General features: G+C 32.6%; 2 protein-coding genes and 1 long non-coding RNA gene across 13 annotated transcripts in view; 1 reads left to right on the top strand and 2 right to left on the bottom strand.

The window, feature by feature from the left end:
- The window catches only part of LOC141447427 (ral GTPase-activating protein subunit beta), a 27391-nt gene extending 24505 nt beyond the window's left edge, over positions 1-2886 (bottom strand). For 8 of the 9 annotated variants that reach the window (XM_074114935.1, XM_074114937.1, XM_074114936.1 and 5 more), the window contains exons 1-3: positions 1703-1985; positions 683-904; positions 401-602 (exon numbers count right to left, since the gene is read on the bottom strand). In XM_074114935.1, the coding sequence (XP_073971036.1) occupies positions 401-602; positions 683-904; positions 1703-1738 (460 nt within the window). In that variant the 5' untranslated portion in view covers positions 1739-1985. Of the gene's footprint in view, positions 1-400; positions 603-682; positions 905-1702; positions 1986-2745 lie in introns of those variants that run through there. The other variant, XM_074114941.1, reaches the window with a different exon arrangement.
- On the top strand, positions 2830-4096 carry LOC141447433 (uncharacterized). The gene is made up of 2 exons (XR_012454317.1): positions 2830-2967; positions 3309-4096. It is a non-coding gene; the product is annotated as an uncharacterized lncRNA (long non-coding RNA).
- On the bottom strand, positions 3861-13312 carry LOC141447426 (uncharacterized). 3 transcript variants are annotated; one of them, XR_012454311.1, is made up of 8 exons: positions 13146-13312; positions 12854-13050; positions 12565-12741; positions 7970-12035; positions 7207-7737; positions 6624-7023; positions 4857-6537; positions 3861-4749 (listed from the first exon to the last, which is right to left on the bottom strand). XR_012454311.1 is itself a non-coding variant. In XM_074114934.1 (8 exons), exons 1-8 carry the CDS (start codon positions 13163-13165, stop codon positions 4989-4991), a joined length of 5481 nt encoding a protein of 1826 aa, XP_073971035.1. In that variant the 5' UTR covers positions 13166-13312; the 3' UTR covers positions 3861-4988. The 3 variants fall into 3 exon arrangements, 2 of the variants coding, with proteins under 2 accessions (XP_073971035.1, XP_073971034.1); XM_074114934.1 differs by having other exon boundaries at positions 3861-5000; positions 6460-6537; XM_074114933.1 differs by having other exon boundaries at positions 3861-6537.

The raw sequence follows: 13312 nt of genomic DNA, 5'->3' as shown, positions 1-13312 counted from the left end.
TTCCCAGTTATCAGTTCTAATAATTTTTGGGAATATGTTCGTTATTTTTTATCTACAGATTAGAAAAGAAAGATGTCTGTGATTTACACCCTCAACAAACTTGCTAGAAATCCTAACAGAAAAGATTTTATCCCTAGCTCGATACAATCAAAGCCTGACATTACTTTCGGATAATTGGACCATATGTTTTGAACTTATATAAATGAATGGACAAAAAAAAAGAAGATAATTTTTACTTTTTTCTTGATGTTTTATGAATTAATAGGAATTCATTAAATCTTTTAAAGAATTAAAAAAATTATTAATACTACTAAATATCTATTATTTTAGTGGGTTATTATCTAATTTTGTCTTTAGTTCAAACAGTAGAAAAACCACAAGGGTAAAATGAATTCCTTACCTTCTCCTTTCCTTGGTATGAACAAATTATGCAAATGAACTATCATCTTCCTAGCATATAGATTAGGATCATCCAACAAAGGCTTGGGTACACTGATGTTTGGTACTGGATGTAATACAGTCATCCAGTCACAATAAATATGTACACAATCTCTGATCGCATCGTGATCGGCTAAAGGCAAACTCAAACCGTAGCATATTACCTGAAAAAAAATTAAACATAATAATTCTATTCCTATTATAGAATTACCTAAGTTATGTTACAAAAAAGCTTTCCACTAACTTCCATAGACCACAAAACATCCCTATGAGTAACCAATCGACTAGGAGAAGGTGCCTGGGTAAGTCCAATGGTTGACGATAACTCTCGTACCACTGATACTGCGACTTCTTTACCAGTGTCGGGCGAAAATTTCGTAAGTACACTCTCTCTTTCAGATCTTTCATCCCTTACTATGTTTGCTAAAGAAGCCCATTCTGAGTACATGCCGCTGCCCTCGCACTCCTAGGGTAATGAAATTTTGTATTTTTTTAAAAAAAATTATAAATCTAATCGAAAAACATTTCGAAGTTCTCCTGCATTTAGTCAACATAAATGAATCCACAATAAATAACAGTCATAATGTTGTACTTTATTATTATTAACACTAGAACACCAGTCAAATGACTAATATAATTTTGTATTAAGAATTTCTACAACATAAATTTTGACAAAATCATATTAAAGCAAGAATTACTCTACTATTAAAAAAGAATATTTTAAATATACCCAACCGTCGCACGTTTTTTGTCATGCTTTTGTCTTTCATATTGGCTACTTAGCACTGGTTTTTAGAAGCAATTGATGAATTTGTTAATTAGGTCTGTCATTTTGACTGATTAAACTTAAAAGCTTTAAGTTCTAGTGTTAATGCAGGCAAATCCCGTAATCCATACTGTTATTAATTATACTAAATCAGTTTTGCTAATTATATGATGCATTGCTCTTAAATCAATAGTTCGTGTTGATTTATTACTAATTATTAAAACAAAATATTAAGAATAAACTAACGCATCAATATTATAGAATAAAATAAATATATGTTTGATAAAAATGAAATTTTAAGAAACACAGTTTAAATTTTTGAAAAATATGTAACATATCTAAAGGAAATAAAACTCAATATTTCATTCTCGCTTACGAGGATTTAAATAACTTTTAAATTTAAAGAATAAAAGACAAATTCATAACATTAGCATAAATTTCCAACAAAAACGTTTTGAAATTAGGACAAAATTAGTAATATACTGACGTAATTCATACCTTCAAATTGACTCTATTAAAGATTCCTAAATTCATAAGGAATCTGCAGAGTGGCTGAGCCCATTAATACGTAAAATTTGTATGCAATTTCACTTCCACATGATTTTTACAGAGTACAAACTAGTTGGTTTTTGCTAAATGAAAATACTTATTTTCTTTTCATGCTTGACATTCATAACATAACCTGCATCCATTACTACCTGCCACTAAATTAAGTTCACTCCTCCTCAAATTAATTCGTACATCTGTTAGTAATAAGTAGCGCCATATTTAAATTCAAAAGTCACATTTAAAAAAACTAGTAATATTCACAGTTCACACCAACTGCATCTCCAAAAGAATATACACCACGGACTTACCAATCAATTAACTTAAACAAATTTTAGTATATATACGATATATCTAAGACAGAAAATATAAGAAAGTAAAGTAATGCCTATTTCAGCCGTGATTTACGTTCAACTACTAATAGTGCTACTTACTACATAGTGCTAATCAACTACAACAGTGTACTAATAATGAGTATAAATAGTAATGATAGAAAATAATGATAGCTATAGTTCATGAAACAGTTTCCGCATTTGACTCCTTTTTGCACGCTGGACTGCTTTACAATCTTAATAACACTTACACACCTGATTAAATCACATTAATTGTACAATTTTTCTTTTTAAAAACAGAACTTACTAAGACTCAGATTTATAACACCAAACAACATATTCTTGCTGGATTATCTATCATGAACACTATTCTCTTTAACCTTGACTACTCGAGCATACTTACTTCAACTGTGCTAGCCACATAGGCAGAGGATACTATGTTAGCCTTTTCCAACACACACCTTAACAAAATTACCCGACCTAGTGACAACTAATCATATAATAAACCGGTATCAAAAACAAAAGCTGAATAAATAAATCATAAGTTTTCAGAATGATGATCTACCTAAGATCTTTATCACGTGAGACTCCACATTAACTATAAACTGGAACAAGGGTACATTCTCTTAGACAAATACCTATATTAACTAAAAAAAAATATACCGTAGAACTCTAAAAGGCACTTCTCATGACGTATGCTGTCCAATTGCATAACAAGGAGTGACACACTGATGAAAATATTCAGACATTTCATTATACGCAATACGCTATATGCAATAAAAATCGTTCTTTTGCTTTGGACTGTGATTTTGATTGAAAGGATTGTCTCGATTGGCTCATAAATGAAATTTGCATTCCTCTGAAAATTAGCGAACCTGAAAAAGGGTAAGAATACAAATTGTTACTTTTCAGCAATTTAATGAATAAACATTCCCCTGAAAAAAATTTAATGATGGGTTGCAAAGGTTTAATAACGTGAATTTAATGTTTTGACGTTAACATACGATATATTGTATACAATAATTCCATAATCACTCACATACGTATATATATTTACAACTTTGATATATTTTATATTTAATAAAGTTTAATGTAGCAATTTGATAACAACATATCATTTTTTAAATATTTTTTTTTTTTTTTTTTAGTCTTTGACCAACTGTACATGTACAATAATAAATTCATATACAATATAAATGTTACACATCTTATAACATTTATTTCAGGTACTTGGTTGTTTATATGTACATAATTATGTACATTTAAGGAATGTAATTTCGTCAGAATTTATAAACAAAGTTATTGAAAAAAAAAGTGGCAAAACTAGTTAATGAAAACCACATAGATTAATTAAGATGATAGTTTTTATCATACTTAATATTTTGAATAAAACATCGAAAAAAAAAAAAACGGAAAATATGTAGTAAGAAAAAAGAGCTATTATTTGAATATGATAAATAAGCAACTGATAATCTTACACGCAAATGTACTTGGGAAGCAATAAATAAATATTTATTTTTCCTCAGAAACATAACTTAGCCCTTGTTCTAAAAATAAAAAAAAAGAAGATTATTTTAAAATTGAACTCGAGTTATTGTAGTAACATATATGTAAGGCTCACAAGAAATATATGTTAAACAAATAAAGTTAAATACATACATTAAACAGATGAATTTCAGGTACATTTAATTTATTAACACTTCCTTTCTTGTCATCGGAAAAAAATAAAATCAAACAAATAATTGAAGATCAGTCTTAATAGAAGAAAACGTACAAGATTTAAAATAGTTTTTTTTTTTTTTTTTTTTACGTTATCCCTCGCATAAAAAGAATTTTGGGTTGACTTTTTTCATTTTTAGGGTTTTTTGAGCTTTCCACGAACAAGTAGTTTTTACAGAAATGTGTACCTGTTTGACTGACATTACTTGAATCTCAAAAACAGAAAATAGTAGATACTTACAAGATTTGGATTGGAGATGGAATTTTGGAGCTGAGTGTGAATACAATGCGAAAAGATTGGCCAAAATAAAAATTACAAAAACATTTAAATAATACAGGCACTTGTTGTAAAGTGTGTAGCCTCCGAATAAGTAGCCAAAGAAGATGAAAAAATGAAACTCTGCGAGTAGGAAAAGAAGAAAAGAGAGAACAGCTAAGACCTGGGAGAAGGATACTGGCGAACAGATGATTGGACGAGGATTAAGTAATGGGGATTGGTGAATCGAAATTATTGTGCCAGATATTGAGCTGACGGTAGCACAGAAGAGAAGAAACCGATTTTAAGTTAATAAAAAATTCCTAACTAAACAGCTATTATCGTCTAAGAGCTGCTGGTCAAAAGTGACCACATCTGCAATGATTTTCCTAAACAAAATATTTGTTTTCTTCATAAAAAACTGTCAGACTAAACTTTATTATTAAAGAAAAAAGGAATCTCAACTATCTCGGCGAAATCGCAATACACGTTGTTTACCTCACATGAGACACAGCCATTATGTTATAATGATAACAAATAAAATATAAAAACAAACATACCATCTTTTCAACAGATATTTACCATTCTTACGTATAACTACAGTAACTCTTTTGAATCTCCCCTCTTATTTGGTGAGTGAAATAATAAATGTACTTTAATCACACGCATTGGCAAGCATCCCGAATAATACACTACGGTAAATAAATAAAAAAAAAAATTATTCTAAATATGCGTAGTTTAACATTAAAAATTCATAAGAATAATAAAACAAATTAAATAATGCAAAAATATAACCTACACAGTATTCTTCTGATAATCCTCTTACGATATTAAATATGTTTTTATTAAATTGTACCCAAACAAATGTATGAGTTCTACATGCAATGTTTTTTATTCCCTAGAACTCATCACTGTTTTTACATCAAGAGAATCACTGGGAAAACTAGAAAAGAGCAAGAGAGATTATTCCATATTAAAAACATTTGAGACAGTTCACTGAAGGAACTGTTTTAGGAATCCTAAGAACCATTCGAAAAAAGGCCCCTCTAAATGACCAGTAGGATGTTAAAAGTGTATCTAAGACTGCGCTAATTAATACTGAAAGCTTGAAGGGATGAAGAAATAAGAAATGAGGTTGACCTATCGAGTCTAACTTAGGAGTAGGTTGTAACATAATTAATTATCATTAAGGAATACCATTCTTGTTCTCATGATCTGCACGTAAAATTTGGTCTAGTTCCCCAGCTTCCATTAGATGTTTGTATTCCATAAAGGAGAAAAATACTCTCAAGTAATTAAAGGTATTTTTACAAAGTGTAATTCTGACTCTTTCAGTCTGAAAATGAAACCTTCTAAGAGTTGGAGTTTGGCTTTAACTAAAGGAATATCTTTGGATCTCAGAGTATGGCCATAGTTTTCCAGGCTGGGATCATTGAAATAATTGAATGCTACTATTCACTAGAGGAGGAAGTAGCAAGGATGCTACAGAAGTGAGAATATATCAGGGAGAGATATTTCTCCCAAGGGAATGCTTGGATGGTTAAGAGTACACGGATGTCATATATTCTTACTTAGTCTTGACAGAAAGTTCTATCATTTTGTAATAAAAATAATCTCTGGACTTTGATTATATACTAGAGTGAGGCATGGAGAGGAAGAACAAAAATCTAAAATCTAGAGTATACAGGTGTTCAAATCTAAGTGGTCAGAATTGCCTAAAATGATCGTTGATTTGCTGTGAGGTTTAGAACTCAATTTATCGTACGAAAGTTCAAAAACTTTCCATAGTCTATTAGAAAGGTACGACCTGAGCTCAGAATTTCAACTTAGGAAGACCTTCTGGTACTTAATTGTCTGACACACGATGTTCTCAAGTGAACTAAGTTGGGTATTTTATAAAAGTGATTTTAACTTTACTGGAAAGTTATGGGTACCCATTTGGTTTTCTCGCAATCTAATTAAGCAATAAAATACATTATTTACACATGTCATGTATGACATATATATGTTGGTCTGTAAAATTATTTACAAAAAATAATACTCAAATATTGCAGCAAGGCTGAAAGATTGATATCTGGGACGAATTAGTAATAGCCACATTAGTTCTAGAACAAAAATAACATTAAGGTCAAATCTGTTTTCACCTAAGGGCTGGCATAGTAAATGGCTGGACACAACCAACAAATAATTGAAAAGTCACGTAAGCATAGTAAGAATCAATGAAATCAATGAATTGTCATCTACACTTCCAAGGTTATCCTCATCTCCCTATTTCGTGACTGACTGCTTGGCATAGGGAATACCAGTGCCCTCCTTTCCGAATAAAAATAAGAAACACTAGCGGAGATGATTAGAATAATCTAGTATTTTACCTAATGCTAATTGGATTAATGCATACTAACATGACCTCGACATGTTTGATTGTTATTAAATGTGTTTAAATGATTTCGTGGAGGAGCTCCAGACGCTGTCCCAACTCTCTGAAAAAAATAAATAAACAAATGAGTATAGTTGAGCTTTATTTAACAAGTATTATTACATTACTGAATACAGTACAGACAGTTACCTGGTCATTCATTTCTGGAAATATTGTAGACAAATTGAAATTAGCAAGCGTAGACGTAGTAGTAACAGAATAATTAGATACTGGAGGCGGCAAAGGTGGAGGTGGTGGTACAGGTGGTCCTGTACCTGATCCACCAACGCTGCTGAAATTATGCTGAAGATTTGTGGTACTGTAACTAGCCGGATGTTGCTGTTGTTGGTGCTGTTGATGCTGGTGATGATGGGGTGGATAATGGTGAAAAGTAGCTGCGGTACCACTGCCACAATGATATCCACTTTCATCGCGTAAATGTAAATCTTTCAGTGGATGACTTATGTTTCTTTGTTTTTCATTGGACGAGGGTACAACTCCTTGCCCAATTGGAGTGGCGCCCATTCGATTATTGGACTGACCAGTTAACCTAAAAAAAAGAAGTAAAATTATGCAGAAAATAGAAAAAACCCAACCCGAATAGCAACTCTTAACTTATCAATTCATCAATACCTTAATTTGTATAACAAGTTACATTTAAATTTACAAAAGGATTTAATTGATAGAGTATCTATTTGAACTAAAATAAATCCAAATATTAAAAAATGCATACGTGAAATTATCTGCAGGGTATTCTTCAGAAACACATGATGAAAAATGACCTTGAGAAATGTTGAGAAAATTTTGATACTGCCCACAACCAGACTGTGTAGCATCGTGTCCAAATTCTGAATTTTGAAAGAAATTATTCTGTTGATAATTAAAATTAAACGTATCACAAACATCCTGCTGAATTAACGATTCAGCGCTATAACTGCCACCTTTATAACGATGTTTATTATCCCAATTAAAATGCGGAACGAAATTGTCTGGATACATGCAAGATGGATCGTTGGATTCTTTACGTTTTGATGTATTCTGATATTCTCTTTGATTATGATTCGTCGGTGGACCCATACATTGTCGTTTTTTATCAGCACCACTTGTGGGTGTTGCATGCTTTTGTTTATTGTACTGGCGATCAGTAGTAGGTTTCTGTTTTTTACATTTAGGATCTACTAATTGGCTGACAGATAGAAAATTAGCTGATTGTGATTTCGGTTGAGAAAACTTCTTTTCCTCTTGCTTATCTTTTTTATCACATCTGAAAACATAAAAAAAATGGATATAAAATAAATACTACAATAGATGAAAGAAAAGTTTCACTCAAGTTGATTGATGGGATTCCTGCCAAAAGAATTTTCAAACAAAATGATTTTATAGGAGGAGGACTAATGACGTAAATATTTTTAAAAAGCAAGGAACGAGTTAAGGTAACTGAAAAAAAAAATACTGTGTATTTTAAGAAATACAATAGCTATTTTATAATATTTTACCTTTTGAAAGGATCTGAAGGAGTGGTTGTGCCAAGAGCAAGATCTCCAACAAGCGTTGGCAATGTAGAGGGGATCATCAAAGGATTATCCAATGGCAAAAGAGATTTACTAGGAGACCAAGAATAATTGCCTTGATTTTTCTTAGTACTACATAAATCTGGAAATGTTTCCATCTCAATATTGTACTGGCCACTTGAAGAAGGAAATTCAGCATCTCTATAAATATCATTTTCCGGTGTTGTCATCCAATTTACGGAAATTTTCCTCTTTTTCTTGTCTTGTTTATAACAATCATACTGATATTTTTGAACTTTTTCTGGTTTCTTCTTTTCCATAGGTTTAGACCAATTTGCATCACACTGATGATTGTAATCATTTGTAAAAAGAGGATAGGAAGAATAAGAGGGCTGATTATGATTATTTAAGGTTGGATTTTTCTGTTTTTGTTTCTGTTTAGTTTTGTAATCTAAATCAGTTTGTACTTCAAAATCCTTACTCTTAGCAAAATCTATGGAATGGAATAATTCAGAAGACGGTGGTTCTATGTTGCCAATTTGCAATATGGTAGTCGGTGTGGACGTTTGATGATTCTCATGATTGTCGGTATCAGCTAAGTTTTCAGTGTTTTTAGAAGTTGATACTAGTGGAAAAGCTAAAAGGAAAGCTGCTGTTGGTGATATAGATTCTGAATGGTGTCCACCTGAAGGAACTTGTAACGAGCTGAAGAGATCGTTTGAAAAGTCTGAAGTTAATCTAACTTCTTCCATTACAGGCATAAAATTTCTATCAATATCTTTGGCTGTGCGTAAAAAGTCATTGCACTGATCATTTTTAAAATTATTACCAACCGAACTTACTGGATATGCTTTATCTTTTTCTCCAGTATTGTACGTTTTATTCGAGGTAATTACAGGAACTGGTGGGATCTTATGTTGAGCATCATACAAAGGCGCATGTTGAGCGATTGATGTAAGCGTTGTAGCAGTTTGTTCGCACGGTTTGTTTGGACGATCTGTAGAAACGTTGCTCATTGTAAAAGACACTGTGGAACTTTGCCCGCTAGTAAACGACAGTGAAGTCTTACTTGTTGCTACAGAACTGGAAGAATAAAGATCGGGCATGGTAAATGTATTCGAAGATTTTGCTAAAGTTGAGCTACTGGTTGTGAAAACATCAGCTACACTAAAAGATGCAGGTTTGGACGAACAAAGAGGAGTATTATACGAGGTATGTACATCGGGCATACTGAAAGTTGCCATTTTTGCTGCTGTAGTCACATTAGCCACATTATGAGTAAACATTTCATTCATATTGAATGTTGTTATAGGTTTCGTAACAATTGAAGAAGTATTTACGCTAATGTCGGTTGTACCAAATGTTCCTGGCGTTTTGTACGAAGAAGAAGCAATGGGAGGGAATAAATTATTCTTTGGGTAAGACGTTGTTGATTTAGCAGTAGTCACGTTCTGTGCATCCGCACCACTCATGCAACAAGATGAATTATGTTTCGGTACAATAGGAGGTAAACAACAAGGATCTGTACCAGTACTGCTGAATGAAGAAGAATTTTTATACGTTAAATGGCTCGTTACAAACACATCCGCCATAGAATACGAAGAAGAAGCATAAGTTTTTGAAAAAGCATTTGCATTGCCCACACTTACGGACGGCATTCTAAAGGAAGTAGATGTCGAAGAAGTAGCAACTGGGTTTACATTACTATCGTTTAAGCTGACTGTTGAAGAGGACTGTCCGTGCTGACCAAGTGGGTCTGTATTAACAAAAACATCTGCAGTTGTATATGATGGCAAAGTTCTTGCCTTATTGGTTGTATTATTGTAAGAATAATCTAGATTAAAGTTAGTCACTGATTTTGAAGGTACATGAGAACTATTGGAAAACATATCTGGCATCATATAAACGCCTGTATTCTTGGAAGTATTGTTGGGTACAAGTGGTGCAGAATATCCCTGAGTCATACTGAACACTGAGGTAGTAGGTGTCATATTGAATGAAGATAAATTATGGCAGCTGTTGGTAGAGAAAAACGTTTTTGGCTCATTGCTTTTCGAGTTCATATATCTTCCAGATACAGAATTTTCTGGGAGTTTTGTAATCATCGTGGATGTTACTGTGACATTTGTCATCCTGGAGGGAGTACACCCTGAACTAGCAGGATGCGAATTTTTATTAACAACTATTTCAGACGCAGAAGATATAGGAATGTTTACTGCAGTACGCACATTCGCTTTTGGGGGTATGATGTTTGTCTTATTCATCTTAGTAGCAGTATACGACCTGCTTGTAAATGTATCACCAGAAATGGTTGATGTAGTAGAAGATATAGCTAATGAAAATGTTTCCATGTTAGCTGTAGTCACCTGAGATGAAGTTTTGTTGAAGATACTTCCAGTCTCACAAGTTGCGGCGATTGATGTTTCCACTGTAGCAATGGAAGAAACATCATTAACTTTCTTGCAAACAGATTCAGTACCTTTACCAATACTCGGCAAATCTTTGGTTGTTTCTGATGCAGATGTTACAGGTGTAGGGTTTACAGTTGGAACAACACATTGAGATAGTATTGACGCAGAAGTAAATGAATTCTTAGTTTTATCGCTAGTTATAACATCGCAGTCATTTCCACTCTGTACGGAGGTAGTTTTAGTTCCTTCAGAAATTGAGCTAACTACTTCTTCATTTAGAGAATTACTTGAGACGGTAGTGTTTATTACTGAAGTAATTGTGACAGTTGTAGTAGGTATTGCACATTCGACAGCAGATATACTTCTATTTAAAGATTCTACAGATTCTGAACTTTTTTCAGACATATCTTTATTCGCTATGTTTGTTGTACTTTCTGAATTAACAGCATCTGTCACTGTTTGAGCAGATGTGGTCAGAGAAGAAATAAAGGAACTAGGTATTTCAGTAACGATTTTTTCAGATTGTGTTATTGGATTGTGACAAGTAAGTTCTGTACCTTCACTTGATGCTCCGTTAAAATTTTCAACCTCATTTCCACATTGTTTATTAAAAATATCAACAATTGAGTGCTTAACGCTTTGTGATTTTTCTTCTTTCCCACTAGTACTTTCCGGACATTGAGTTTCCCCTTGGTCAGTTACGCTATCTATTTTTGAACTACTTTTTTGGCTTTTATTTACTGCATCTGGTTCCTCATGTCTTTTTCTTTTAGTTAATGAAGTTTCTGCTGAAGTACCAACTGTAGTATTCGTAACAGTGTTACTTACCCCATTAGAAGTCGATGTTGAAGACGCAGTGGATGTATTATCTACCGGATGATGTTTTTTCTGTTCTCTATTTGGTTTTTTTTTCGTTCGTGGTTCTCTGGCACACGGTTCTAATCTAAACGCTTTTACAGCCGGTATAGGCACTTTATTCACAAATGTGGTCATAGTAATTTCACGTTTTTTAGGTACAATAAATTTTTCTTTTTTATCCTCAGCAGTAGTTAATTTGACAATCGGTTTTTGCAGGGCTATTTCTGGTGTTTGCATGAGTATAACAGCGGGAGCGGGTGCAGACGGCGGTGGTTTTACCACAATTTGAGGAATTACTGGTGGAACATTAACTATACGGCCATCGGCAAAAATTAATGTCCCAGGTCCAAGTTTGGATAACTCTTTCTTATCAACACTTAATGTCTGTGTCGGTTTGAGTACACTCATAGTAGTCTGTATTAGAGGATGAACTACACTCTGAGTCACAATACTATTTGTTGTAATCTGTGAAACTAAATTACCGGAAGGAACAACTTTATGAGTGACCACTTGAGGAATGCTTTTGTCCGTAGAACTAATCGAACACTTAGCACTGTCCGATGTACTCTGAGGTACACCGTTACACACTTCACTTTCAGTCTTTGATAAACTAGCAGTTGCTGGACAACTTGCAGAGGTTCCACTAACTAACACCATTGGATTAATCTCCGATAATGGTTTCTTATTTAACTGTATTTTCTTTTCACAGCCACATTTGACGACTTTCTTCTTTACTGTCGTTTTTCCAGGTTTGTTGCTATTTTCTACCTTATCTGCCAGAGCTAAAACAGAAAATTAGCAATAATAAAGGTACTTGAACAATTACTTGATATAAAATTTAAAAACAGGATAAAGTATAAATGAGAAAATAAAAAACGGTAGACTGCTCTCAAAAAGTAAAGTTAAATATGGAAGAAGGTAAAAGTGGAGGAATGAGCTGGACATAAGATGCGAACTTAAGACAGAAGCTTCTTTTGCTAATAAAGAAGTAAAGGCTAAATTGAAAAATAATGTATTATGATTTTATTTAAATATCTAATCGAATCTGTAAGTTCACGTCCCATAAAGGCTATTATTGTCATGCAATTTAAAAGCAATTTCTCTGAAGTTGAAACTATCTAAGTAATCAACTAAATTTTTGTCCATAATTATTTTGAATTATAATAGCAGTTAACGGATTATACAAACTTTTTAAAGCAATTATAAGGTACATTCATTTATTTGACATTAAAGGAGTACTTTAGTTAATCTAGAGATTTCTTCAACAGGTTTGATTATGACGATGAGATCTTAAGACAATAAATGACTTACATGGATCACTGTTTTGTTGATTTAAGGAATTGGAACCAACTTTAGATTTTGCCTTTGCATTCTTCTTTTTATTTTTAGATGGAATAGGCACTCCAGCTTGCCTTAAAGCATCAACAAGTTCTGTCGTTTTTAGAATCAAATAAGCTACCCTCTTTTTTAGCCGCTCTGTTTCTGATTCTGTAAATTATTGAAATACATGGAAAAAAAGAAATATTATTTGATTAAAAGTAACAAAAAGTTTGAAAACAAATTGGAACTAGACAAACATGAAAATTTTATTTTTACTCACTCAAAAAGTTTTCGTTTCCACACTTTATAATTTCCTCATTTTTCTCTTGTAAATGTTTAATATATTCCGTTGCTTTTCTCAATATTTCCATTTTGCTCATAGTAATACTTGGATCGTGGTCAGGAAGAAGTTTACAAAGCTCTTGAAAGCCTACGTTTAATTTGTCCCTCCGCTCTTTTTCCCATTCTTTACCCTTTCTATAAAAAGTAATGACCAGAACACAATGTCATTAACATCTTAACTAATTACATAAGAATTAAGCTCAAGTTAAATATTTTAATTATAGCCTTACTCTCCAGGCTTTTTTCCCATTTTTAGTGAAATAGTAGAGCATTTCCTAGGTATCAATTTCTTCTAAGATGATGGAAGCATATTCAATTTAACAAATAAAACTAATGCTATACAAGTTTAATTACGCCTATAACTCCGCAAATGTAATACCCAATATCTTTAGATTAG

The sequence above is a fragment of the Rhodnius prolixus genome, unplaced genomic scaffold, assembly GCF_049639745.1.
Source record: "Rhodnius prolixus isolate KJV_2025 unplaced genomic scaffold, Rpr scaffold_7, whole genome shotgun sequence".
NCBI classification, from domain to species: domain Eukaryota; kingdom Metazoa; phylum Arthropoda; class Insecta; order Hemiptera; family Reduviidae; genus Rhodnius; species Rhodnius prolixus.
The sequence above is the reverse complement of the archived record's forward strand: the minus strand, read 5'-3'. Positions and strand labels throughout refer to the sequence as shown.

Bases quoted from the DNA above. Each gene is read 5' to 3' on its own strand.
- LOC141447426 (XM_074114933.1), bottom strand. From the start codon at position 13,165: ATGGGAAAAAAGCCTGGAGA. The intron at 7,738-7,969 runs GTAAAATATTAT...TTATGTTTTCAG, and splicing joins CCTTCAGATCCTTTCAAAAG to ATGTGATAAAAAAGATAAGC. The intron at 6,538-6,623 runs GTAACTGTCTGT...TATTTTTTTCAG, and splicing joins TTCCAGAAATGAATGACCAG to AGAGTTGGGACAGCGTCTGG.